Source organism: Numida meleagris, chromosome 1 (genome assembly GCF_002078875.1).
Source record: "Numida meleagris isolate 19003 breed g44 Domestic line chromosome 1, NumMel1.0, whole genome shotgun sequence".
In the NCBI taxonomy this organism is placed as follows: Eukaryota; Metazoa; Chordata; class Aves; order Galliformes; family Numididae; genus Numida; species Numida meleagris.
The window spans coordinates 136,694,396-136,719,330 of NC_034409.1; the positions used below are offsets into that span (position 1 = coordinate 136,694,396).

Genomic DNA, 24,935 nt, shown 5'->3' on the forward strand with positions numbered 1-24,935 from the left:
CAGGACATTGTGCCTAGCAGTCCTTCACTTCCTCTCAAGCCAAATAAAGCTTCTCTGAGGATATCATGTATCTACATGCAGAACTTCTACTGCTGTGCTTTAGCAGTTAAGCATCACGTTTCCTATGTAAGCTAAACAAAAAACTGAAAAGAATACCTGAAAAGAAAACCCAAGAAGCTCTTAAGGCTGCTGTCACAAGGAAGGATCAACTTTACCTGTTCCTCACAGTCCTCATCTGAAAACTTACTCATTTAATGGCCAACCTGAGTCCTTCTCCTAGCAATTAAAGGACTCCTCTTACCTACAGAATAGAGCAAATTTCCTCTTAGCATGTCTCAACAACTTTTGGCATACACCGAGATCTGTGTCTTTTCTCTTTCATCTCAGAGAAAACTACACCTTCGTGCTTCTTATAAGCTGTAAGTTCAGCCCTAAGTTCATGAGGTGATGCTGTAGGTACACCAACCCTTGATGTCAGCACAGCCACCAAAAGCAGACATCCCACTTACCCTCTCATACCAGCCTCAGCAGCAGACTGAAGATTGCTGAAGCTCGTTTTCTCAAAACTAACACAGCAAAGGATTTTTAAAACATCACAGTTATTGAACCAGTGCCCTACCATGTAACTGGATGAATTCCCATGGTAGCAGAGGAACGAGCAGAGTTCAGGAGTGGGAGTAAGCTCTTGGGGCTGGGCTGGGGCAGGAGAAAGCAAGACAGCTTCATCTAATGGCAGCGCAGCCTAAAAATATAGACTGTGCACACTGCTATGAGCCTGAGTCATGAGGGTCGAATAATTTCAAAATATCCATCTAATTTAAGTAGCTTCCAGCCTGCTCCTTCCCTAGGATAGCTCAGATTCCTGGTGATGGGTTAACCACCTGAACACATATGCCTCACTCACCAGGAGGTTTTCATCTCCAATTACTAACAGGCTACTTCCTGCCAGTGTTTTTTTCTTACTGTTTGCAAGCACATTGGAGTCATTTTTCCAGTAATGCCCCCTGTTCATTTTATCTCATTCTGACCTTACTAAGTCTGCCCCTACGCGCCCATGCTACTCACTAACAATGACCTTTAGTCATTTGCCCCCACTGACATTGTCTAAGGAACTACTTCAACTCACTCAATCTCTTAACGGATGCTCACATTTAATTTCTTATTACGCTCTCTGTTTTCTTTTGTATAGTTTATGTTTATGTATATGTATAGTTTATGTTTATGTATAGTTTATGCTGGTTATCTTTCTTAAAGGCATCACTCATTTTCTTTGTTTAATTTTGCGTAGAGTATGATGCTACATAAACATCCCCGGGTCTATTGAAGAGAATCTTCTTTAAATTTATTCTTTCAACTATTTCCTACTTCTTCCCTTACAGGAGATTATGAAAACTGCAATTTGCAATCATCTTTAATCATAATTCAAAACTCATCACCATTTTCATTGTCTCTACCAGTTCCTCCCTAGAGGTGAAAGATAGATCTATGAGAACAATACCACCAAAATACTGCCTTGATGCTTAATCCTTTTTTGGATTAAAAAGTTGCTCCGAATTTCCCATTTTGCTGTGACAAACACTACACCGTGTAATTGCTGTATTTTTATGTTAGGGCTCATTTTTATAGATTGTATGCTAATAAACAGGATAATAAGTTAAAAAATATACTCTAATACAAGAAGACAGACTTGTGAAATATGCACTGAACAAAAACAGCATTATGAAGCTTCACAAATAATATAGTATGAATGAAAGAGCATTTTATTGTCTGTCCATTCTGATTTCTCTACCACCCCCAGAAATAATACTGGACAGCAGTCGCTACCACTCTCATTCTAAGGACACGTATTCAATCTGTTTGGCTCCAGAGAGCAAGCTGCAGTAAGCTGCTAGGCTAGCACCAACCCAAACATTAACTCTCAAAAAAGAATCTGAGATTCTGGGGGGAAGGAGGCGGGTGAGAAATCCGCGTTGTATTACACAATTCACTGGGTAGTAACACTACTTGAACCACAAGGGGGAAGAAACTAGGAGATGCACCTTATCATAGATGGTCTAGCAGCGCTGCAGGCCTGGGTGGAGAGGTTTTTGGATTTTTCTTTACCATCTTTCACCCTGTTTTAGTAATGCACCAAACCAGGGCATAGTAAAAACCACCACTCACAATTAACGCATTATATATACTAACAAATAATGAACCCGTAAAATAAACAATGCTTTCAATTTAAAACACAAGCCAGACATGTTTGCTTCAACCTTAGTTTGCCAACCCAAAAAAGCCCCATTCCTTTGATGTAAGATCAGAGAATGTTGGTTAGTCGAGGAGACAGTATGATCTCAAAGCTTATTTAGCTTGTAAATTCTCAGGCAGTCGCCATCATTTGTTCCACAGTAATGAACCATTTGGTTAAAAAAAAAAAAAAGGGTCCAGTGGGAACATATTTGCCTGTTTTTGGTTATTGAGAAGATCTTCACTGATATTCCTGGCTTGGTATATTTTTTTCCACTGTACACAAAAATGACAAAGGTCATGCAATACAGCATTTAAGATTTCTCACTGAAAATAAATGAACCATGACTCATACATGGATACAGTGCGTTCTTTATTTTTTCCCTCAAGTAAGAGATGATACCAAGTTTTTGCCAGCAGCTGCACTTGTGGACAATGAAAGATACATATTCCTGAATATATGTTTCTAAAATTCAAAAAATTTCAAAAATGAAAGACTGTGCCTAAGTCTAGAGAACTGAGCATACACTGGGCAGCCTGGAAGAACATCAGTAATCTTCAACAGTAAACACTTAATGACGCACATCTCAAACATGTTGTAATATAGGAGATTAAGGCAAAGACCATCTTCAATTAACAGATCAGTGATGGCATCTGACCATCAGTCTTTCAAGCATTAGTCACACTGGATCAGCACAAGGCTGAAAATACTATATTTTAAAAGACTTAATATACTATACTGTACAGCTATCACCTTCCCCCCTTCCTCTGTGTCCCAGCTGCCACCTCCTTTCCCACACCAGCAATAGGTTGCTCTCTGAGGGGACAGCAGGGCATAACAGAGGCCTACTTCTGTTCCCTACCGCTCATGCTCTTCCACGCCCTTAATGGCCCTGCTGCCTTCCACGTGCTTAATGCTAAGCAATATAGGGGAGGGAGGAGAGCACCACAGGCCTCCAGACTCAGATCAGAGCCCTGATGCCATGGCCTTCAGCCACCTGTGCACAGCTGCTTTCTCTCTATTTCGCATTTTCAAGATATAATTTTTTTACATGAGAAGTTTTCTGCTGTAAAATCCACCAGCCTTGAACACTGGGGATAATAATGACCCACTTGATTTTGATGTTACCGCCTCATCAGACATACTCAGATGGACAGTTTCATTTATTGCATTCTGTATTAAGTTCAGTAACTAACATCCTAACTTATTAACAGGAAAAATGAAAGCAGGGTGATGAAATATCCTATATCTACAGGCTTTGGTAGCTTTCCATTGTTGAAGCAATTTTGTGCTTCATAAATCAAGTTGTATATTTAACCAATTTAGGTTAATATGTATCAGGGAGCACAGCAGAAGGAAAGGCCTGGCATTTTGGCAACCCTTTATTCAGCCTTTGAGTTTCAGCTATTCAATATGCCACATTTCAGCCCATGCTGAGGCTCATCCTGCTGTCATCCGGCTTGCAGAAAGCTGCAGTATTATGAAAGAACCAAGGCAACAGAGCAGACACACAAGCTCTTTTCTGTTATGTCATGTGAAGTCTTGTTTAGCACAGACAGGAATTAAACTGGCAAATTAGAGTAATTTAATAGAGCAGGATACAAGGGTAAAACACACGATCGCCTGCACTCCATTTATGTGCTACATAGCACTGCCTCTATTAACTTCAAATTATCTCCTTTTAAGGACTCTGAGCTTTTTGTATTTTTCACAGCTGTAACTGGACAATGGGTTAAATACTCGGAAGAGCTTGGGAATGTTTTCTCTGCAGCCAACACAGAGGGCAGTCGCTGAACTCACTGCCTCTATCAAACAGGAAATTGTATTTCGGGTGCATCTGATTCACGCCATCACCTTTGGGAGGTCATGGTTTGTTCTCCTGGCTCCCCCACCATGCAGGGAACAGGAAGCTGTGTGACTGTTGTTTTCTCCAAGTTTCCACCTGGTTATTCTAGCACAGTAAGAATACTCCCCAAATTTATGTGCTTATATTTCAAAAAAGGTTGGTGAGAATTTTGTTGCTTATATACGCATATTCCATCTTCCACTTTCCCATAAGCCAAAAGCAGACTGAAAAATTGCACAGAAGTATCCCCACAGTTTTTCAAAATCAAAAGGTCCTGGCCGTCAGACAGAAACATGCACACTAGTACAAGCCCACAGGACAAATAAACAGGACAAAGACCTCTTTCTGAGTCTTTACCAGGGAAGAACGGAAGCGGGGCCTAGTCAGGCTTGCTGAGCAGACACAGCTGCCATGCTGGATGATCCTCATCTCTCACTTCTAGTGCTGAGGAGATGAGGAAAGGACATGCCCCTCTCCCCCTTGTTTCTACATCTGATACCGTCAGTGACTGCCAGATTGCTAAGAATCTTTTACGTTCACAACAGTGGAGCTACATAACTGCGAGCAAGCAGTATGTACAGCCCCCTGCTCTGAGTGCAACTACAAAACAGTCAGAGGAAAGCAGCAAAGACCCAGGCCTGCACAAAGGCAGCTTATTTTCTCTTCCCATCAGCTGGAGCCATCTCTCACCTACAAAAGCAACACTGCAGGCACTACTGCAGCCTCTAAGTTTTAACTTTCTCTGCAGTCCTTTCATCTCAGTACAAAGAGGGGCTCAAGCTACAGAGGTGAGGAGGTCCAGCAAAGCACTCATTTGCACGTAACTCAGCCCACTCAGGGCTCAGTCTTCCCAGAGATTTAGAAGCAGCTGTTCTTCAAAAGACCTGGCTTCTGTCAAATTCCTGGCAGGCCCAAATGTACTGCTTCTCCATGTGAGAAGGCCTATGCAAGATTCAGCTTGGACCTGAGTTTATAAAAAGACCTTATCAGAGCAATGCTCCATTTAAATAATGTAATCTATTGGTAGCTTTCTGGAAAAAGCAAATGCACTGCGTTTCAATGTGGAAGTGCCACGCTGTGTCCCATCCCACCTGTGATTTGAAGCAGCCATTTACACAACAGTAATTAATTATTTTTCTAATTTTTCTTGACTTTTTCGCCAAGCCATGTGGGTCCAGTGGAAGGAGGTGACGGAGAGGAAGAGAGCTGGGAAGTTTTGTTGTTGTTACACTTAAACCAAGTGCCTGAAAATTGAACTGATGATCTAACACCTCTTTGACCTACTTTGTATGTACAGTAAATTACTGGAAACAAGGTTGGTGCTTCCTCCTTGCAGTACACACCGCTCGAGCACAACCAAACGGGGCAGGATGCAGCCATAGACCCCAGGTAGCATAAGTGGGCTTACAGTCCTTCCTCAGGAACAGGCTCCAACCAGAGACTGCTGTGCACTGTGGGGCTCAGAGCACCTGAAAGCAACTTTCACCACCTCTTCATGGTGTAACCACAGCTGAGAAGCCAGACAACCCTGCAGCAAGTCCCCAACCTTCTCTGGGTGCACTTAAAATGGGTTCACTGACAGCTAGGGATGCACTGCCACATGAGTCACAGAGCATTGCAGTGAATCTCCCCATCCTCTGCTTCAGTGGTTAGCAGTTGTTTTTTTTTTTCTTGGCCTTCCCCAATACAGTAGAGAATCCATCTACACACAGGGACTTTACTTAAAAGCCTCACAAAAGCCCATACAGCTTCATGAAAAACAGCTGGAAGCATTCATGTGTTGCAAATTCCATAGTACTAGGAAGACACAGATTCAGGTATATGTAATACAGAAGTCATAATCTTGGCATCTGTTTCCTATTAATTGCAACTAATACTGTTCTACTGTGAAAATGCGTTAGACCTGCTAACAGAAGTGTGTGCTGACGCACATGGCAGGCACCCCAGACTTCTGAAGAAATAAAGCCCAGCCCTTAACACATACATACACACACAGGCATCTCTACTGCTGGGAAATTATGAACAGAAAATCAGAAGCACAGAAGCTAAAGGTTTAAAGAGCTAATAACACTTATCTACATTAGCAGCTTGGGTTGAAGGATGTAAACTTATTTAGGGTGAGAACAAGATTGGCATTATATTGGCATTACTTCATTTTAGTACTGTTGCTTAATCTGTATATCTCATTCTCCACATAAAGCTTGACTTTGTGCTAAATAAGAAATGCCTTTACACTCCACCAGCAGGCTCTGTCCGTTCTACAAAAAGTGAACATCCATTTAGTCCATCTAAAGGTCAAAAGTGAAATGCCTTTGGGAGATCCAATGCAACCTTAAAATAAAAGTCACATTCCTAAATTCCGAACTATCTAGAATACAACACAATGTCATTATTATTCTTTTGAAATTGTAATACAATTACTCATTTATATTAAAAGCAAAACTCTTTAAAAGTCCTAAAACCAATGAAATACCAACAGTGAGAATCTTAAATCTTGCTGTTCAAAAACCATAACTTCTTTCCTTGCAGTTTTATGCATTATGGAAGTTGTGACACCCATAAACATTTAAAAGACATGTGATGCAATTCTAATATTTGTTCACTTTGAATTACCAGAAGACAGTCCTTATTCAAACACCAGTAGTAGCCAAAGCAGCCACCCCCACTGCTCCTCAATTTTTTTCTACCAATATTGCTATACTATCTGCATATGCTGTGATACCCACCTGCAATTATTCATCAGTATTTACTGATCAGATTTAGCAAGATATGAACACAGAACTCCAGTGCAGTATGAACTTTCAACTGCTGGATTTCTTCTGGATTCCTTCTTTATTTTACAGTCTTAACATAGCTTTAAGTCCAACCAATGTTCAAGATCTAACCTAAACTGACTGAACCCCAGAAAGCTTACTAGACTTCATATGCTTTGAAACTGTTCCATCTAACTACTATAATACACCTGCTATAGTATTACACTCAACTCTCATGATTTTCCTCTCCTACTGTATTTCCACTATTGAAAGATTGAAAATTACGTATTTCTTTTTGTCTTAAGAGCTATATAGAATTACATCATGCTGCTCATCCAGATTGACGTTGTCCAATCACTTTATTCAGGAAAGGCATACAACAATATTTTTAGACAACTAAGACTACTACAACTATTTTGGTTTGAATTTGGTATAGATAACGAGAAAAAAAATCACAGTAAACTTTGTGTTTTTAATACAACTGTAATGCACACCATCTCACCGTCTTTGCAATTAGCTTCAAGGTGCTAACTGCCATCCAGGAAATAGCAGAAGCTACCTGCTACCAACAATATATGAATGGCACCATGCTTAAAAGGACACAACTTTTCGTGATGCCAATGCTGATCTTCTCAGAGGTATTATCTACATAGATTGCTTTGAAAGTAATGCCTTCTATTTACTTCCATGGAAATGGCAACCAATACTACATAGGTCTCTCCGAAAGTAATGCCTGATACAAAGAGCACAATAACAATGTTTGATAGACGAAATTCTCAGCTACAAAACACTGTTTTTGACTAGCCTAGTCACTACCATTAGCTCTCATTTTCACTAGCTATGAACCAGAGCCTGCATGTCACGCTCATAAAATCTGCACCAGCAGAGATGACCCACTGTTTCACAGTTGCTATGACAGTGTCATTGCGAGGAAAATGTTTCCACATGGTCCATCTTTCATCTGCCTGAAATGATGGAAGTGAGAAGGCACCAAATCTGGACTACATGGTGGGCGTGGCAGGACAGTTCAGCTAAGACTGGCAGTGTGCCCCACGGTCTTCAAACTGGTATGGAGCCTGGAGTTATCGTGTTGCAAGAGAAAGGTTGTCTTCTACTCTGGACTGACTCTGGGAGTTCAAGCCTTTATCTTAGTCAGTGTCACAATGTACTGGTCAGAGTTGATGGTTTGACCGGGTTCCAGGAAATCCAGAACGATCACCCTTTCCTATAGCAAAAGACAGTGCACATCACTTTACTCATTATGGGCTACATCTTGAACTTCTTCTTTGATGAGGAGTTCACTCCATGGACTCTCATTTTGACTCCAGCTCATAGCAGTGACATGACATCTCATCACTGGTAAAGATGCAATCCAAGAAACTGTCACCTTCAGCTTCAGATTGGTTCATTACGTACTGCCAAACTTGCACACAGTGTTCTTTCCTGTGTGACGATTTGTGGGAATCACGTGGCTCAAACTTTGCAATATTTCAACATTGCCACCATTGTTTCCAACGCATTGAAACCTATATTCAGCTCCATACACAGTTCCCTGGTAGTAATCTGATGATTTGCATGGAAGAGCTGATCAAGACACTCTTCATTTCATGGTGTGACAGCTGTACATGGCCATCCAGAATATGACTTGTCTTTCATGTCACTGTCACCACTGCTGAAATACACAACCCACTGTGCTCACATTCACTGTTTGGTCTCCAGAAGTCTTCAGCAAACATCGATGAATGTCAGTGGGTGCCATTTTTTCCACATGGAGGAATTCAGTGGCAGCCCTTTGCTTCATACACACTTCCACAACAGACACAATTGTGTCAGACACCATTGTGCCCCTCTGCTGCCATCTATCACTTGGCAACAAAATGGTACGGAATATTGGTGAGAAGGTTCAACCTCTTCTGTCATATCACCACCATCTGCCTCTGACGTCGTGGGCCAACATAATAAAATGGGAGGCATTACTTTCAGAGCAGCCCTCATAATTAGAAACATGCTTAGGATAACTTTAAGATTTACACATTAGTGGCAATGCATACTTTTCTATTACCATAGGTAATTCAAAACAGGCTAAAAAACCTGCGTCTGCCTAAATGAAGCCTAAAAATATGTGTTACAGCTCTACCGTTACTTCATCTGAATTCACAGATCTTATCACTCTCCAGTTGCTTCCACAAAGCTTTTAGCTAGTTTGAGAACTTCATATTCATGAGATGCAAAGCAGGTTCACAAAAAGGTCTTGTAGCATCCAACCTTTCCCTTCCCTCATGGCAATGGTAAACACCAGACAGGACAGCTATGAAAACAACACAGAAGCTTGTTGAAGCAAAGACTGATTGAACAATTTCCAGGGAAAAAGAAACATAATTATTCCATCAATTCTTTCCATGTTTTCAGACATGCAAGCTGTGTCTGGCAATAGTTCAACAGAAAGACAGGAACACCAAAAGAAGAGCACAAAGCACTGATGTTGGAATGGATACATCAAACAGATTAAGCAGCTTGTAAACTGGGAACTGCTTGTTCATCAGCAGTTAAATGGCAAAATACTTTTGTACTTACAATGTTAACAACAAAACCTGTAGTTTACTGCACACACCTTTCTTACTACAGCAAAATTAGTAGCACTGGCAATATATGTAAGGTCAACTGGCTTCACATGAATAGGGAGGGGTAAGGCTAAAATATCACACTGACAAACAAGTAATGTAAAAGGAGAATAACCAATGCAACTAAAGGAAAGACTGTGGGCTGAGAAACTGAGAAGAATAATCTAAATTAGGGTGTAGATTCCTTACTGTAGCAAAATCATGGTGTGGATGAGATACGGCAAAGGGAATTCCCATTTCACCACTGCTTTCAGTGAGCAACTAGGATGCCTCTGAGAAAGGATTTTAAACACCACACCTTCTTCCTCCTAGAGAAAATGCTTGGGTAACAGAGCGGCAGGGAACCAACACCTCTCATCACAAATCTCTGGTGGAACTTCATTTCACAGATTTATTTTCTTGAAATAGTCAAAATGGAAACATAATTACATTTTTCTTTGTTCATTCAATTCTCTTTGCTCTTTTCATTGTTTTTAAAGTATTTATAGATTTACAACCTTCTCCTTCCAAGGTAAAGCAAGTTAGGAAATGCAAAATCAGTCTCGTAGGAAAGCTCCATATAAGCCCTCTTCTCAGCAGAGAGCTACTGTCTTTCAAAAATCTCGCTTGCTTTCCTTGTACAGGCTAAATTCCTTCAATTACTATTGCTCCGGAGCAGTCCAAGTCCTCCACATTAGCCTCCTCTATCCAAGCTAGCAACACTTTATCTCTTGAAGGCAGATAATTGCAAAGATGTTTCCTGCTTAAGGCAGTTCAGTGGTGTACTGGAAAATAAGGCATGGTTCCCTCCTAGTAACTATGAATTCTCTAGGCAAGAGTTTCAGGCACCACTCTGGCTCACATAAACTGAATGGGATGAAAAACGTGACTGCAGCTACACATCACCATCCCTCCTTGAATCTAGGGTAATTTTCTAGAGATCAGTGTGAGTTTTGTGGAAATATTCAGGTAGAATCACGATAAAAGCAATCTCAAGCTCTTAAAACCTGAAGATGGTTATGTCATCTTCATAGGGTGATTTATCAGATTTTAAATAAGAAGCAAGGCCAAAAATTGAAGAAAAAAGAAAAAAGCACCCAAACCTTGCATCTTCACTCATTCATGAGAACAAACTGTTCTGTGCATTGAATAAGATGGGGTCCTGGGAAACAAATTAATCAACTGAAGGCTAGCGTGATCAGAAAGGGCCTGTATTTAGGTTGCACCAAACCCTGCTAGCTTTCTACGTCTCAACTGTGAAAACAGAATATTCTTTAATCATCTTCCCTGTGGAAGATGTCTTAGTATTACGTTAGCACTAAAGGAGAATTACATTTGGCTGTACATCACATATTTAATGGCCACTGCTGTTCCAAATTTAAAGACAAGGGTGGAAGAATGGCTGCAGTTTTGGGAAGCCAGCTAAAGCCCACTGCAGTCAGGGGTTGAACTCTACATATCTTTCACATCTCCTCCAGCCTGAGCCCTGGTGTGAAACCACACCTCCAGGGTGCAGTTAGCACCTGTCACACCACTCAAACCCCGACTATGCTCAAAGCTGCAGTGTGGCTCACTAGATGTAATAGTGATAGAGCGATATAGTCTTTGCAAATATACTTCAGATAGGTGATGTGTTTAGGTGGCCACCAGAAACTGTGAGTAATGGAGAGAATGAAGAACAGAAGCTGTCCGTCCTACTTCTTAAAATAGATCTACACAACTTTCTAAACAAAAAATACACAAGGGTTACTAAACTTGGGGTAAGGTACAGAATCATAGAATATTTTGAATTGGAAAAGACTCACAGGGACCATAAGTTCAATTACTGGCTCCACAGAGAATTATCCAACACTCAAACCCTGTGTCTGAGAGTGCTGTCCAAATGCTTCTTGAACTCTGGCAGCTTAGGACCCTGCCCGCCACCCTCTGATGCAGAACCTTTCCCTAACCCCCAGCTGCCCCTCCCCTGACAGCTCCATGCCGTTCCCTCGGGCCCTGTCGCTGTCAAAGAGAGCAGAGCTCAGCAACCTGTGAGGAGCTGCAGCCGCCATGAGGCCCCCCCTCAGCTCCTCTGCTCTGGGCTGAGTACACCAAGGGGCCTCAGCTGCTCCTCACATGTCTTCCCATCTAGACCCTTCACCATCTTCATAGCCCTCCTTTGGAGCTCTCTAATAGTTTTATGTCCAAACCTGCACCCAGTGCTGGAGGTGAGGCTGCACACACAGAGCAGAGCATGACAACGCATTCCCTCCTCTGGCAGCAGTGCTGGGCCTGGCACATCCCAGGGTACAGTTGGCCCCTTTTGGCTGCCAGGGTGCACTGCTGGCTCAGATCCAACTTGCCATCAACCAGAACCCCCTGAATAGCTGCATCCCTTTTATTCTGTAACTCCACATATATACCACAGTTCATGTGCACTGCAGTCAGTATTATTATGCTACAAACCCTGTCATGTCAACTGCTGGTGTGTACATCAAGCATCACTGAGAGACAAAGTACTACAGTATACAGATGTGCCTGTTTTGGAAGCAGTTGGATCACTTTTCCCTACAAGGTCAGGGCTTTAGGACCGAAAGAATAGCTCCACTGTTTGCTGTCCAGCTGAGAACAGCCTAGATTCCCTCTCGTCCAACTCTGTAAAATTAATCATAAAGAATTGGATCACTCCCCTCCTACTTTCAATTAGAACCAGGGGAAGAGGTGCTTTTTCTTCTTCAGACAAACTGGCAGATATCATAAGGCATGTAGGTTTAAAGCTATTTTGTTAAATTACTTTTCTTCCACTACACTGGATATTCAAATTCAAATTCAAATCTATTGCCTTCACTTACCCAAATAATTCTGTGAATACTTCCCTTTTCTTGTAGGAAAAAAAAAGAAAAATGACTTTTATATTTTAGAATTCTAAGCAGAAACAATTAAGTCAGCAACAAATTTGTTCTCAAAGAAGATCACAAATAAGTAGCCAAAATAAAGCTTAAGATGGAAATTCCCAGCTAATCTGGTGTGGTATCTTGAATTCTCTGATAAAATTTCCCTTGATCTTATATTATTTCCCATTCATATCTTTAGTCTCTTAAAATGAAGTTTTTGTCTCTGCAGTTGCTGTACAAACACCTAAAAATGAGAGCAGCAAAGGCCAATGCAGCAAAGTGCTAGAAAACCCAAAGTTTTCTAGTAAGGTGTGAGTAGCCAGATTTTGGGGTATGGATGTGACTTTTATTCCTGAAGCTGATGATACTGAAAAATTAATTCTCAAACTTGATAAAATTAGTTTTTACTATACATTTTCATATAAATTATAATGCCTACAACAGCAGACTTGTATCCTATTTTGAATATCAGGAAGTTCTGTTACTCTTACTTGCTTTTGGGAAAGTGAGATACAGGGAAGCAGTAACAGATTATGGCATAATAGAGAATAGACTTCTCTCAAGTGTGAAGACAGCCACAGGTGCATAGATACTGGATGCTGGCTGTAGCATCCACCTCACATCAGCAACAAAACAATGTCATCTTTGGGCAGATCCTTCGAGACAGGCTGTATTACTTGGACCTGTTGGCAACTGGGTTTGTAGCTTGGGGAGCACTGGGCTGTGTGACAGCACGCAAACCACTGGAAGGCAATGATCGGATTGAGCTCTTCAGACAGAAGTAATGGACCTCTTGAGTTGTGGAGCATGGTCCAGAAGCAACATCATCTATCTGTTTCTCAAGTGGACATTCTCCCATTGGACATCCCTTGGACAGGATGCAATGTTGATAGATAGCGTCATACCTTAAAAGGTTTAATTAAGGAAGCTACAGAACAAACTAGAAAAACAAAAACTTAGACTGCACAGTGTGCAAGTTCTTAATTTATCCTCAAAGAATGAAAAGGTGTTTTTTTATTTTTACCTACACTGGATTTATTGTCAAGAGAAATTCATTGGAACTTTTAATTCTTCCTCAATTATCCATCTAGATCCATGGTCCTGACTTAGATGTGACAAGTTCCCATCAGTTTTGAAGACACTGTGAGAGGGACTAAGGGGGAATCACACTTTTCCTGAACAAAAGTAAGAAGGCAAGTGTTTAAAACAAACAAAAAAAAGAAGTGTCTGCAGCAGATATCTGCTTAACAGAATAAGGTTCTATTTACACTAAGCACTACATCTGTCCACCTTAAGAAGAATTCAGCAGTGCTAGATATGTTTGCACAAACGTAAGTATAAAATACTTTTGACTATTATGTCAAATATTGAAGGGGTTCTATGAAGATATACTTCTGCTAGTAGGCATCAACGATATATGTATAAAATTTAAAAAAAAACAAAACTTGAAAGTACCAGTATCATTAGCTTGTAAATAAAAAAAAAAAGCTTTCAGAAACAAGGATGTGCACAGGTACTTCATTCAATAATTAAAAAAAAAGAGATGCTTCAGGTGAAAAATATCTTAGTCAAGAAATACTATATGCCAACATATAGGTGTGAATGTGTATGTAGCACAAGACTAATACAGACTGCAGTGTGCAGGCATTCTGCCTGGCTGATATTGCAGGCTCCAAAATGAAGTCATTTATTCATACTATAACTGTAGATAGAATTCCAATAAATAAAAGTACAGTGGTAACATTTTTATTATTGCCCTAGCAATTATTTTACTGCCTATTCAGAGAATAATAAATAAGGTAAATTTCTTTTCAGTTTTTCTAAAGATTTTCCTTTCTAGGATTTCTAAATAAGGCCTAGAAAAACAAAAGCAGGAAAAGTAAGGGGACCTTTTATTCTGAAACATTTCAGGATTTTCTTCCCCAAAATATGTGCATTTATGCATTCCACAGGGGTTCTACACAATGTAATCTGTATTAGCTGCTCACAGTTAAGAAGAAACACTACATCAGCTGGGCACAGCCACATAGCTTTAAGGGTTTCAGTCAACCTCCCATTCTTACTCCCACTTTTTTGAAAACGTCTGGACTAAAAGATCCGCTCCAGTGGTCCTTTGCACTGTTCACTTAGCAGTGAGAAATACTAAAATGAACACTATAGAAAAGCTGTTCCCTTGTATACTGACAGTAACATTTTGGAAGGTGTCTCTTTACTGATGTGTCTTTATTATTAATATATATATATCTTTGATTACTCAGCTTAGAGCTAATTTATCTTCATCGCTACCTAGCTAGCTTCTCAGCTGTCAGCACATCCAGTGATCTTTAATGGTTTCCTGACCTTAGATCATAGCATGTATTTTCACTTGCTATTTTTTAACTGATTTATTTTTTAGGAAGCCATCAGGCAATCCCACTAATTTCCAGTATCTAAATAAACACAAAGAAAATGAAAATGGTTACTGACACAACCCTTGAATTTAAGTCTGCAGAACAGGGTAACACCAGCTGTAAGGGAACAGTAAAAGCAACCCGATCAGTCTCTTTTTCTCCCCTCAGCAAATCTGCTGAAACCAAATAATCCTCAAACAGCCAAGAGGGTGGAACTCCTCTTTGCTCTAGTGACAGAGCTGGGCAGTGCTCCTGCTTCAACATGCAGCTGCCCGTGGCCATCATGAGGCAAATGGTGCTGCTGCTTCACCTCCAAGGCTTTGCACATAGGAGGAAGCAGGAAAGGAAAAACTAGTGACGTTTCCAACCTGGCCAGTGTGAGGAGAAGGCAAAATGTCAGCCACCTGGGGGGACACAGCACACCTGGTGGACATCCCAGCATGGCAACTGGTCTTGCTGAGCCAATGCTTCATGAAATATTCCTCTGCCTAGCCACTACCACAGCATTCTGCCACAATGGGCAAAGACCCTTGACTCTTCTACAGCCCATCCCTTCTCCACCTCTCCAAATGCATATATGCATATAACCAGTCTAAAGACTCCACAGATCAGGTTTTTTCATGACAGACCCAATTCTACACTTCAGAAAACGATCACTAGACAATTCCAGCAGCCAATCAAATGTTGAAGCTTCAAAAATACTATTTTGAAGTACCAAATCTAGTCAGATGACTGAGCAGACAACTGCCCCTTCACTCATCTCACTCGATATCGGGCTGTCAGAGAGAAACATGTAGAGCTAGCCACCACCAGTGACAAATATGACACTGGTTAATCATAAAGATACATCACAATTCTGTCTTAAGCACACCATGATTCAGATTTAAAAAATGCTTTATTGGCAGCTTCCATATAATACTATAAATCTAAGAATAGGAATTCTGCACTTCTCACTTTCTAACAGAGAAAATAATAATTACGAGAAACATATCACTAAATTACAAATCCATTTTTAACTAGTATTGTTGTAACCAAGCTGTACATTTTAAGTCAAATTCTAAAACTTCGTTAGTTGTTTTCAGACACAGAAAAGCTCATATAAGATGCTCATGTTTTAAATACATCACATTATTCAATTCTTTTTAGCAATGCTACATCCAATAGCATGTGAAACTTCACCAAGAACTAATTTTCTGTCTTTCTGACTGATTTGATACGATTTATGTATCTTCAGATTTTGAACCGTGAAATAATTTTCTAGACAGCTGAACCACATTTACTAGAAATTTAGGGGCATTACTGCAAACAATACAAGACATGACATAACCACATATGCACCTCCCTATATCATTTTCCTACATTTCATTTGGACAGTGTAAATAGACACTGTGCCATGTGCAGACCCGTCCCATGTAATTGCACATTAATTTTCTGCAATGGCAGAAAACATCCAAGCAAGCACAGAGGGGGAAATGCAGCACTTTTCACGCTTTACTCATTAAATGTTTAGACTTCAGATTTACAAAGGCAAAGAATCACTTATGGGCCTTATGGTCCAGCTAAAATCTTCCTCATCTTTGACCTATACCATTTTCTGGCTCTGCCCTGTCAAAAATCATCTTCTTTGGCCTGTTCAATATGCAAGTAAAAAATTATTCCATGTTGTTAGCAACTTCAGCTATGCTAAAGATGAATTCAATGGAAGATTAAATCATTAGCATCACAGCCAGGCTAGCAACTGTCTCATGGGTTACCACTCTGAGCTTTTCTATACTCATGACACTTCCAGTTTATTCCAGATCACAAGCTCTTTCCCAACCAGACACACCATTCCTGGAAAATGCTTCAAAATCAGCATTCACTATTTGCCTAACCAGTGCGAATCAGAGCACACTTTCAAATGCATGTCCCCAGAAGATAGATATGTTTTTCTGCATGATTTGAATGATTTTGGCATTCTCAAGGGTACAAGCCAAGACATTTTTTAACCCAAAGACGTTAGGCATCAGTACAACACTTGCAATAATTCCAAGGTCCATAATGGGAAGTAAATTCTAAAATAGCAATAGACAGTCACAGACAGTAAAATTATGTCACATAAGAATTAACGTCACCAGAACCCACACATGAGCCTTTTCCCAGTGGGATATGCCAGCAATGGTCAGAAGAACTTCATCCAGTCGGGGACAGCTGGCTGGGGACCCTGCAGCTGGTGGCAGGAGCCTGGAGCCAGAGTCTGCTCCCACAGCTGATCTCCAGCCTGATCAAAACAAAGTCTGTGGCTATAGCACTTAGTCCTTTCCCCTTTTTTTTTTTTTTTTATTATTATTATTCAAGTTTTTGACAATCTTTTCTGACCCCTGGCTTCTGGGAGGTTTTTTGCCCTAGTTTCTTCTCTGGCCCATTGGGATCAGTCATGCAGCCTTAACTCCTCACAGTTACTGTAGTTTTTTTAAACATAGGATAAGAACACACACTTCCGAGGATAACTTTAAGCTTTTTATTTTCATCTCACTTTCACTTTTACCTCTTGCTACTCCCCAGTTTTCTCTAAATGTTTCCATGTTGATTTACAAAATGCAGCAATTAACAAATATACAGTTAATGTAATTCTGCTAAAAAAAAAAAGATAGATTCAGTTAAAAAAAAAGATAAATTACTCAAAGCATTTGCATAATTTCAGTCTTCCTTGCCAGTTCTTGCCAACTCTTAAAAACACATGTGTTTGAATATCTACAGCTAAAATGACTTCTAGTTTTGGTCCTGAATACTGCTTGCAGAGACGTCCTAACTTTATGGCAGCCAGAATTATTCTTTTTTTACTCAACTAGCAGATAACTGACTTGCCATTGCCATAAAAGGGACAGAGCTTCAAGCCCAATATGAAAATTCCTGGAATGTTTTAGTCAACCTCACTTAGTTTATTTTTCCCTTAGTATGTTCAGCATGAATACAAACCATTAATTTTTCTTCGTACTTTTGTTCTAATTTGTTAAGGCCCCATAAATCCATGTCAGTGCATTTTTTCAGACTTATTTGGGTTTCATTACAATCTTAGAATTAGTTCAAATGCATTTAGATTATCAAGTATTTCAACAGAAGTCTTCAGTAGACTAGATGTTTTCTTCCACTGGATAAACAACTGGACTAGTGAGACCACAGGACTCAGAATACACAGTCAGTGCATAGCTATCCAGTGAAAATGGACTAATCTGTTTTACCCTATAGCTACAAGCAAAACATCATCTAAAGAAATCCATGGCAAAGGAATTAATTTTTTAAAAGTCATTCTCATTCTGTCATCTGAATTAGAAGGTGTCCATCCACTAAACTACCCAGAAATGCTCTATCAGGTTCATGCCCCAGTGAAAAGGCAACATCCTCATAGAGAAGATGATGTATAAGATGTACCTTGGCTAGAAGGCCAGGTTACTCTGCTGGTGAAACCACAAAGCTTCCATGTAGCCAGAGAGAAGATTATTACAAATTCTACATCAGCTGGGAAAAAACAAAAAAAAAACAAAAAAAAAACAGGGACAGAGAAAATGCTAGACACTTGGTTTTTTTTTTAAAGTGGTAGAGGAGATGAAACGTTAGCCACCTCGGGTCATTTTCTTCTAGCAAATGCAAGGGAGCATCACTAGACTTCTGGCAGCTTTCAAAGAAATTCAATATCCAGAACTAATTTGTAGTTTTCATCATATCTCAGCTCAGAGATGAAATACAGAGTCTCAAAACCCAAGTTTTTCAGCGCATCTCTTCTGTCCTCTCTTTAACAGCTGGATAGAACTCTCCACTGCTGCGACTCTTCCTAAAACTTTACCTAAAAATATTTCTGCTTCCCAGTAGTAGAGATTGAAATACTCTTCAAGAAGATATAAATAATTCTGTTTTGCAGATAGGACAACTGATACTTGGTGCCATCCTCTGCCTGTAAAAGGCTGTTAGCTTTTCTAAATGCAAAAGATCTAACCCACCAGGCTTTTAATTAAAATATTCTAGTTGCTTCTACTAATCATTGTCTATTAAATTAATCACTGTATTTATTTCATAACTTCGATAATTTATTCCACCAGCTCCTTCTCAGCTATCTTGAAAACCTTCATCTCAAAATGCTGTATCTGTCACTATTACCAGCAGATGAAAGCCACAAAAAGATGAAAGAAAATGAATTACTTACTACTTTGCAATTTGTTTACTCTGTGCACTTGACAGCACTTTGTGTTTTGTGCATTACATTGTTCTGCTGATAATGCACACCCTTCCTCAGACCCTGCAAAGGGCTGACTGCCAGCAGAAGCAGCACTGAAGGTGAAGGCATCAGGAACGTGCACAGAGAGAAATGGCAGAGGAAAGGAGGGGAACAGAGGATGTTTAGTTCTTCTCTTGGATGGATCCACCCAAAAAAACCCAACCTACATAATATTCCATAAAACAAGCTGAATAACTTTGTTAAAAATACAGCTACACTTAGTATGAATTAGTTTGTCACAATGTCATAAAATCTTATGCCATTTATTTCAGAAAGCGTATGCAGACAGGATCTTTTATAAGGATCCTATATGCACGAAGACAACTGAAAGGAAAAAAGAAAAAGAAGAAAGAAAAAATCCATCTCTTTCCTGCTTTTCTCTGGCTTCTCTCATTTCATCTTTAGTCATGCCTTTTCTATTAAATTTTTGTAAGTCACTCTGGACAAAAATAAATAAATAAATAAACCACAACTTCTTTTGTGGGCCGTAAGGCCAGGCTGACTCATCTCCATCTCCATCCAAGTGGATTCCCAGTCTCCAGCTTCCCACAGCACCTGTTGCTTGCTGCACACAGCAGCACCTTGGACAAGTAATCATGCATCAATGCTGAAAAGAAAAGGAAAGAAAGGGGAAAGGGGAAAGGGGAAAGGGGAAAGGGGAAAGGGGAAACCATGCAGCTTGGGCGTACAAGCAGCACCGCAATTTTCATCTGAACTTTACATACATGTTTTCATATACTTGACAACCTGGCATATCCAGGGTGAGGAGTATTTCCTACTAACATCACACAACCACATAGTCTCAAAAGATTTAATACAACTTTAAGGCTTGCTGTGGTTTTTGCCCATGTTGGAAATGCAATTGAGGCAGAGAAAATAGGATGCAGGCTGTGAGATGTGTACTACAACACACCCAGCTGAGATACTGGATCAATCAAAGTAGTAAAAAGTGAGTCTATTCTGTACTAGAGTATAGCAGAAGCAGAAGGGACCAGAAGCAGAGGTGCTTTTAAATATATACTTCTGCACCTCTTTTTTTCCTCATTTTAGACAGTTTATCCAACCTCCACTCTCTGCCAGATAATATCTCAGGGATAAATTAAGCTTAAATAGTCATTTTTTTTCATCCTAGAAATACTTATTCAACCCTGCTTAGTTATATACACGTATTTTTCTCAATACTAAATAGAAACTTAAAGCTGAAATGGACACTTTTTTCTGATCAAATCTTTTGATCATCCTTTATCTGTTTACACATATCAAAAAGTAACAGCAGGCAGTGGGATTTTCTATTGTCTACTTATATTCTTTATAAAGTACAGCTTTACCTTTTTCTTTACTGAAAGTCACTTCAGATTAGAATAACACGACAGTAACTGATATATATTGACAATGTTTTAATTTGTCCTCTGTTGTATGCCCACATTTTCCAAGACACCGCTATATAAAGACTCTTGGAGGGTTAATGCCACATACTTTTCCCATGTATTAAATTACCAAGAATATTTCTAGCCGGTTACAACCCAGAGAAGTCAAAATTTATCTTCCCAAAAACATCAGTGAGTTGTAAAAGTGCTTCATATGTTCAATTGCTCCTTATCTGTACTGATTGCTGATAGCCCATGCCCAAATTTCCTCCTTTGACCAAACTTTGCAAGGTGCTATATGCTTTCGTAATGGGAAAGTCAACGGAAATTCTGGGAAGGGAGCACTACGTAGCTGTTAAACACTGATGAAGTAAGTCAATTTATTCTCATGTTGAGGTTGTTGAATCTTCCTTTGTTTAGTCTAGCTCTATAAAAAGAACAATGTTCATAAGCATATCCCTAGCGATGGTTACTGACATTTTAAACAATTGTCTTTGCTGCCTGCAGCAGCTATCCTACATCTCCTTACGTGATCATGGCAACTGATGGTATATACATCCAGCATAACCTCAGATGCAATATAACCTAACTTCATCCCAGGATTACATAAGCTAAGCAGATCAGCTGTGATGAAATCCTGCACTATTTCTGAAAATATTTAGCACAGAAGCGAGAATCATGCTACTTGGGATGCCGGTCCAGAAGTGCACTTGCACATGCTGACGCTGAGCAGCTGGTTGCAGGAACAGGGCTGATGAAGATGAGTCACAGGAGGCAATCTTGGCCACGGCCTGCTCAGCTAGCAGGGCTCAAACACTGCCAGCAGCAACCAGGGGTTCATCACCTCTCCCACCTCCGCAGCAAGTGCAGCTCCTGTCGCCACAACACTACAGACTACACTAGGAATCACAGGGAAAGGGGAGAAGATATCCCTACCTCCTGGCCACCATCCTATCTGTGCTCTCATGTCTCTCTGAAGTGCACACTCAGCCACCCCAGGTCTCACACCCTTTCCTACATGCCACCCAGCTCCAAGAGCAGCAAGGGAAGTGCTGCTCTTCTTCACACACTGCTCCACCCCACCACAGCCTGGCGTGGGGAACTGACCCCCATTAAACATCCCCAGCAATGCCTTCTAGCCTGAGGTGCTTCACTCACTGGAAACCATTTGAGTCTCTCCTTCTGCCCCATTTCCTGAAATAAAGCAACCACATCTGCATCCCAAACTAAAATTTGTCAGCTTGTTAGATGTGTTCTTAGTGTTGACAAGACCAGTCCCTAAATGTTCTCATGGACAAGGAGGTCAAATGGCCTAGAGGGACAGATGAACTGAGTTTCTCAGCACCAAAGGCAGTCTTGACCCTAGGCACAAACAGCAGCAGAAGGAAGGTGTCCAGCCTAGCCTGATTTCACTGGAAAAGGCACACCCACATGCACCTCTGTCAGTCATGCAACCTTCTTTACCCACTTCTTTTACCTGCCTTTGGTTTACCTGCCCTGTACTTCTTCGTCTCAATAAACCATTTTCTAACAGAAACAGAACAGAAATATCATCCAGACTAGTTGAGAGCAATGGTTTCTTGGTTTTGGGGTTTTTTTTTGAGCTTTTGGCCTAGAATTCTGCGTGTCACACAACTGAGGGCAACAGAGCAGAGCAGGCCTGGCCCAGCCAGCACTGAGCACGTGCCCCAGGCAGGGCCTACATTGAGCCGAGGCCTCCTGTTGGCACCCAGCCTGCCTGTGGCCTGGGTGATCTGCTCCAGTGTTTAAACATAGCCTGAAGATCTTGCTCCATTTCAGAAAGCACACATAATGCATCTGCAGTGGTGTGGAGAGGGTACGAAGACACGAAAGCAGAATTTCCATGGCACTGTCATCTCTCAATCAAGCAGTATGAATGTTAGGAAACAGACTTTCTCCAAAGGAAACAGCAGCTTGAAAAGTGTCAGAAATGAGAGCCCCCGCAGAGATCCATCAAAACAAGTTTCTCCTGTAACCACCACATAAGAGCAGTCTCTCAGCCTGACCTGAAAATACTGTAATCTGGTGCCCTGCCTTCTCTACCCTCCTTACAATTTGAAAATGAACCTCCGGAGAAAAACACAGAAGAGTACAAAAGCCTGAATTGGCTATAATTAATATTTCAATTATAATTGGTCAACGCATAACACATGAGCTTCCAGTGCCACACATGGGTGCACTTTATAGTGCCATATTACGTCCTGGCAAGGTCCCTGCCCTGCACTGGGCATGTGATCCTGGCAGCAGCCGGCTCTACGCTGGCTTTGCTGTGCCAAATGCCTCTGTGAGAGCAGTCCTTCCAAATCTCCTTCTATGTATTTAATCATGAATAAGACAGCGATAAAACATTTTTTGCTGTCGGCCCTGTTACTATGCAGAACCCCTACATACAACATAGCACAAGCTCCTTCTGTTGTCTGCCTTTGCAGATGAGACCTCAAGTCTCAGCTAGTCACCTGCCAGTCACTAGCTAGCAGCTAGCTGCTACTGTGCCACCATGATGAGAACATATGAAGAAACATTTCTACTGTGAAGGTGACCAAGCACTGGGACAGGCTGCACAGAGAGGCTGTGCAGTCTACATTTGTGGAGATGCTCGCAACCCCACAGGACACGCCCTGAGCAGCCTGCTCTGAGCAAGTGGTTGGATGAGATATTCTCCAAGGTGCCTCCAATCTCAGTCATTCTGTGAAAAAGGCCACAGTACCTTGCCTACCATGCAGCCCTCCTCTAACACTGCTCACATGTAAACTGAGTAAGCAAGCAGCAGGACAACACGAGCACTTGGGCCAGCTCTCCGAAAGCAGGAGAAGGAGGGCCTGCTAGGAGGGCAGCGGATATCTGTGTTTGGCCGAAAGCTTGTCTATGGCAATGGAACTGCAAGGAGCTCGGTTTCCTTGACATACTTGGGTGGTGGCACTGATTGGGAACAATCTGCAGCCAGCATAACAGAAAGAGTTAAGTGTGTGTTAACTCCATAATGTAACTAACAGCTCCAGGTTACATTAAGGGGTCTTGATTTAATACAACAATTTACCTGGCATACATAAGACAATTCAAAAACATCTTCTTCTGAGCTGCTAGTGAAGACCTGAAATATATATAACTGGCATTGAAGTTTCCATCTTTTTTTGACATGCACATCTTCCCTACAGTGTTTTGTCTCTGACAGCCGTGGTTTACCCAAAGACTTCATTAACTGTGCAAGGTGGAAAATGTGTCACTGAGAGACATCTATGCCTTGAGAAGTATCAAACTCAGAACTCAAACATGAATGACTTACCTCTAAAGATTTTAATTAATTAAAATTAATTGTATCCGGAAAGGATGACAGTTTAACACCAAATGAGGGGTGAGTCATCCAAAAGGTGCATCACTGAGTGATTTACTGTCACTACAGTGAGCTTGATAATATCAGCAACAGGAGTTCAGCGCGCTTCTTACTTCAGCTGATCCAAGGCACAGATACCATCCCCATGGTCACACAGGGAAAGCAATTCAATATAGAACTTACTGTCGGCAGAAAAAGTTTAAAACGACCCTCTCTGGTACATCCTTCACTGCTTAAAGTTCCAGATCTTACACTTAAGGCTGGAAAATGTGACAGAAATCCATCTGCCCTTGTCCAGGCAAGTTTTTTGCCCCTCTGAATTTCAATACTACAGTGTCAATCTGCCCAATGCAAGAAACCAGAGACACGGAAAGATGACCTAGTTCACACCACGATGTCAACTGCCTTTGCTTAGGAGACTGAAGGTCTGAGGAACTGCACAAATACTTCAGGAGCACCAGGAAACAGTCCTTTAACTTAAGGACTGTGAGTAGCCAGTATCTCAGGGATAAAATTAGCTCCCTTAGCAAAACGTTCAGGCTCCTTGCATACTTTCGATTTTACATGTCTGTGGCCGAATCTCGCTCTGTCGGGAAAGGTGCCAAAGCTGAACTTAATCATTAACATCAGAATCCCCCAGTCGGCTGCCCATCACGGGGCTTAAAAGGCAGCGAGCACGACGCTTTCAATTCATGCAGCCAAACCCTTCTTGTTTTACTTTTCTTCCTACAAAAGCTCAACTTTCAGCTTTGTTTTGGCTCGTTTTCCCTCGGAGATGCACTCGCTGCCGAAAGTCTCGCTTGGCACGGCTTCCCCTCCCCGCTGGGGGTGCTGCCCGGGGACCCGGACCCAGTGGGGCGGTCGGGGCCCCACGCACGGCTCCGCTACGAGGCAGAGCCCACCTGGCCGCACCGCTCCAATCTTGCATGGGCGCAGCGGAGGAACGGGAGCGCGCTGCTCCCTCCCCACGCGCGTCTCCCGTCCCGTCCCGAGCTCGGGGCAGCCCCCGCGTACTCACCGCGGCGGACACGGCGCTGAGCTCGGCGCTCAGCAGCAGCCCGAAGCCCAGCCAGCGCCACATGTTGCCGCGCACCGCGCTGCTCCGTCGGTCCCTGGGCGGCGGGGCGCCGGCGGCTCAGCGCGGCGTGGGGGCTCCTCGGGGCCGGTCCCACATACACGCCTCTCCCCTCCGTGCCGGCCGCGGCGCCTGCAATGCCTCGGGGCCGAGCGACTGGCCGCGCCGTAACCGATGGGCGGCGGCAGCCCCCTCCT

At 41.6% G+C, this 24,935-nt stretch overlaps 1 protein-coding gene across 2 annotated transcripts in view; it reads right to left on the reverse strand.

The window, feature by feature from the left end:
- COL4A1 (collagen type IV alpha 1 chain) overlaps positions 1 to 24,927 on the reverse strand; it is a 111,402-nt gene extending 86,475 nt beyond the window's left edge. For both annotated transcript variants that reach the window (XM_021415186.1, XM_021415177.1), the window contains exon 1: positions 24,682 to 24,927. In XM_021415186.1, coding sequence (XP_021270861.1) covers positions 24,682 to 24,744 — 63 coding nt within the window. In that variant the 5' untranslated portion in view covers positions 24,745 to 24,927. The remainder of the gene's footprint in view (positions 1 to 24,681) is intronic.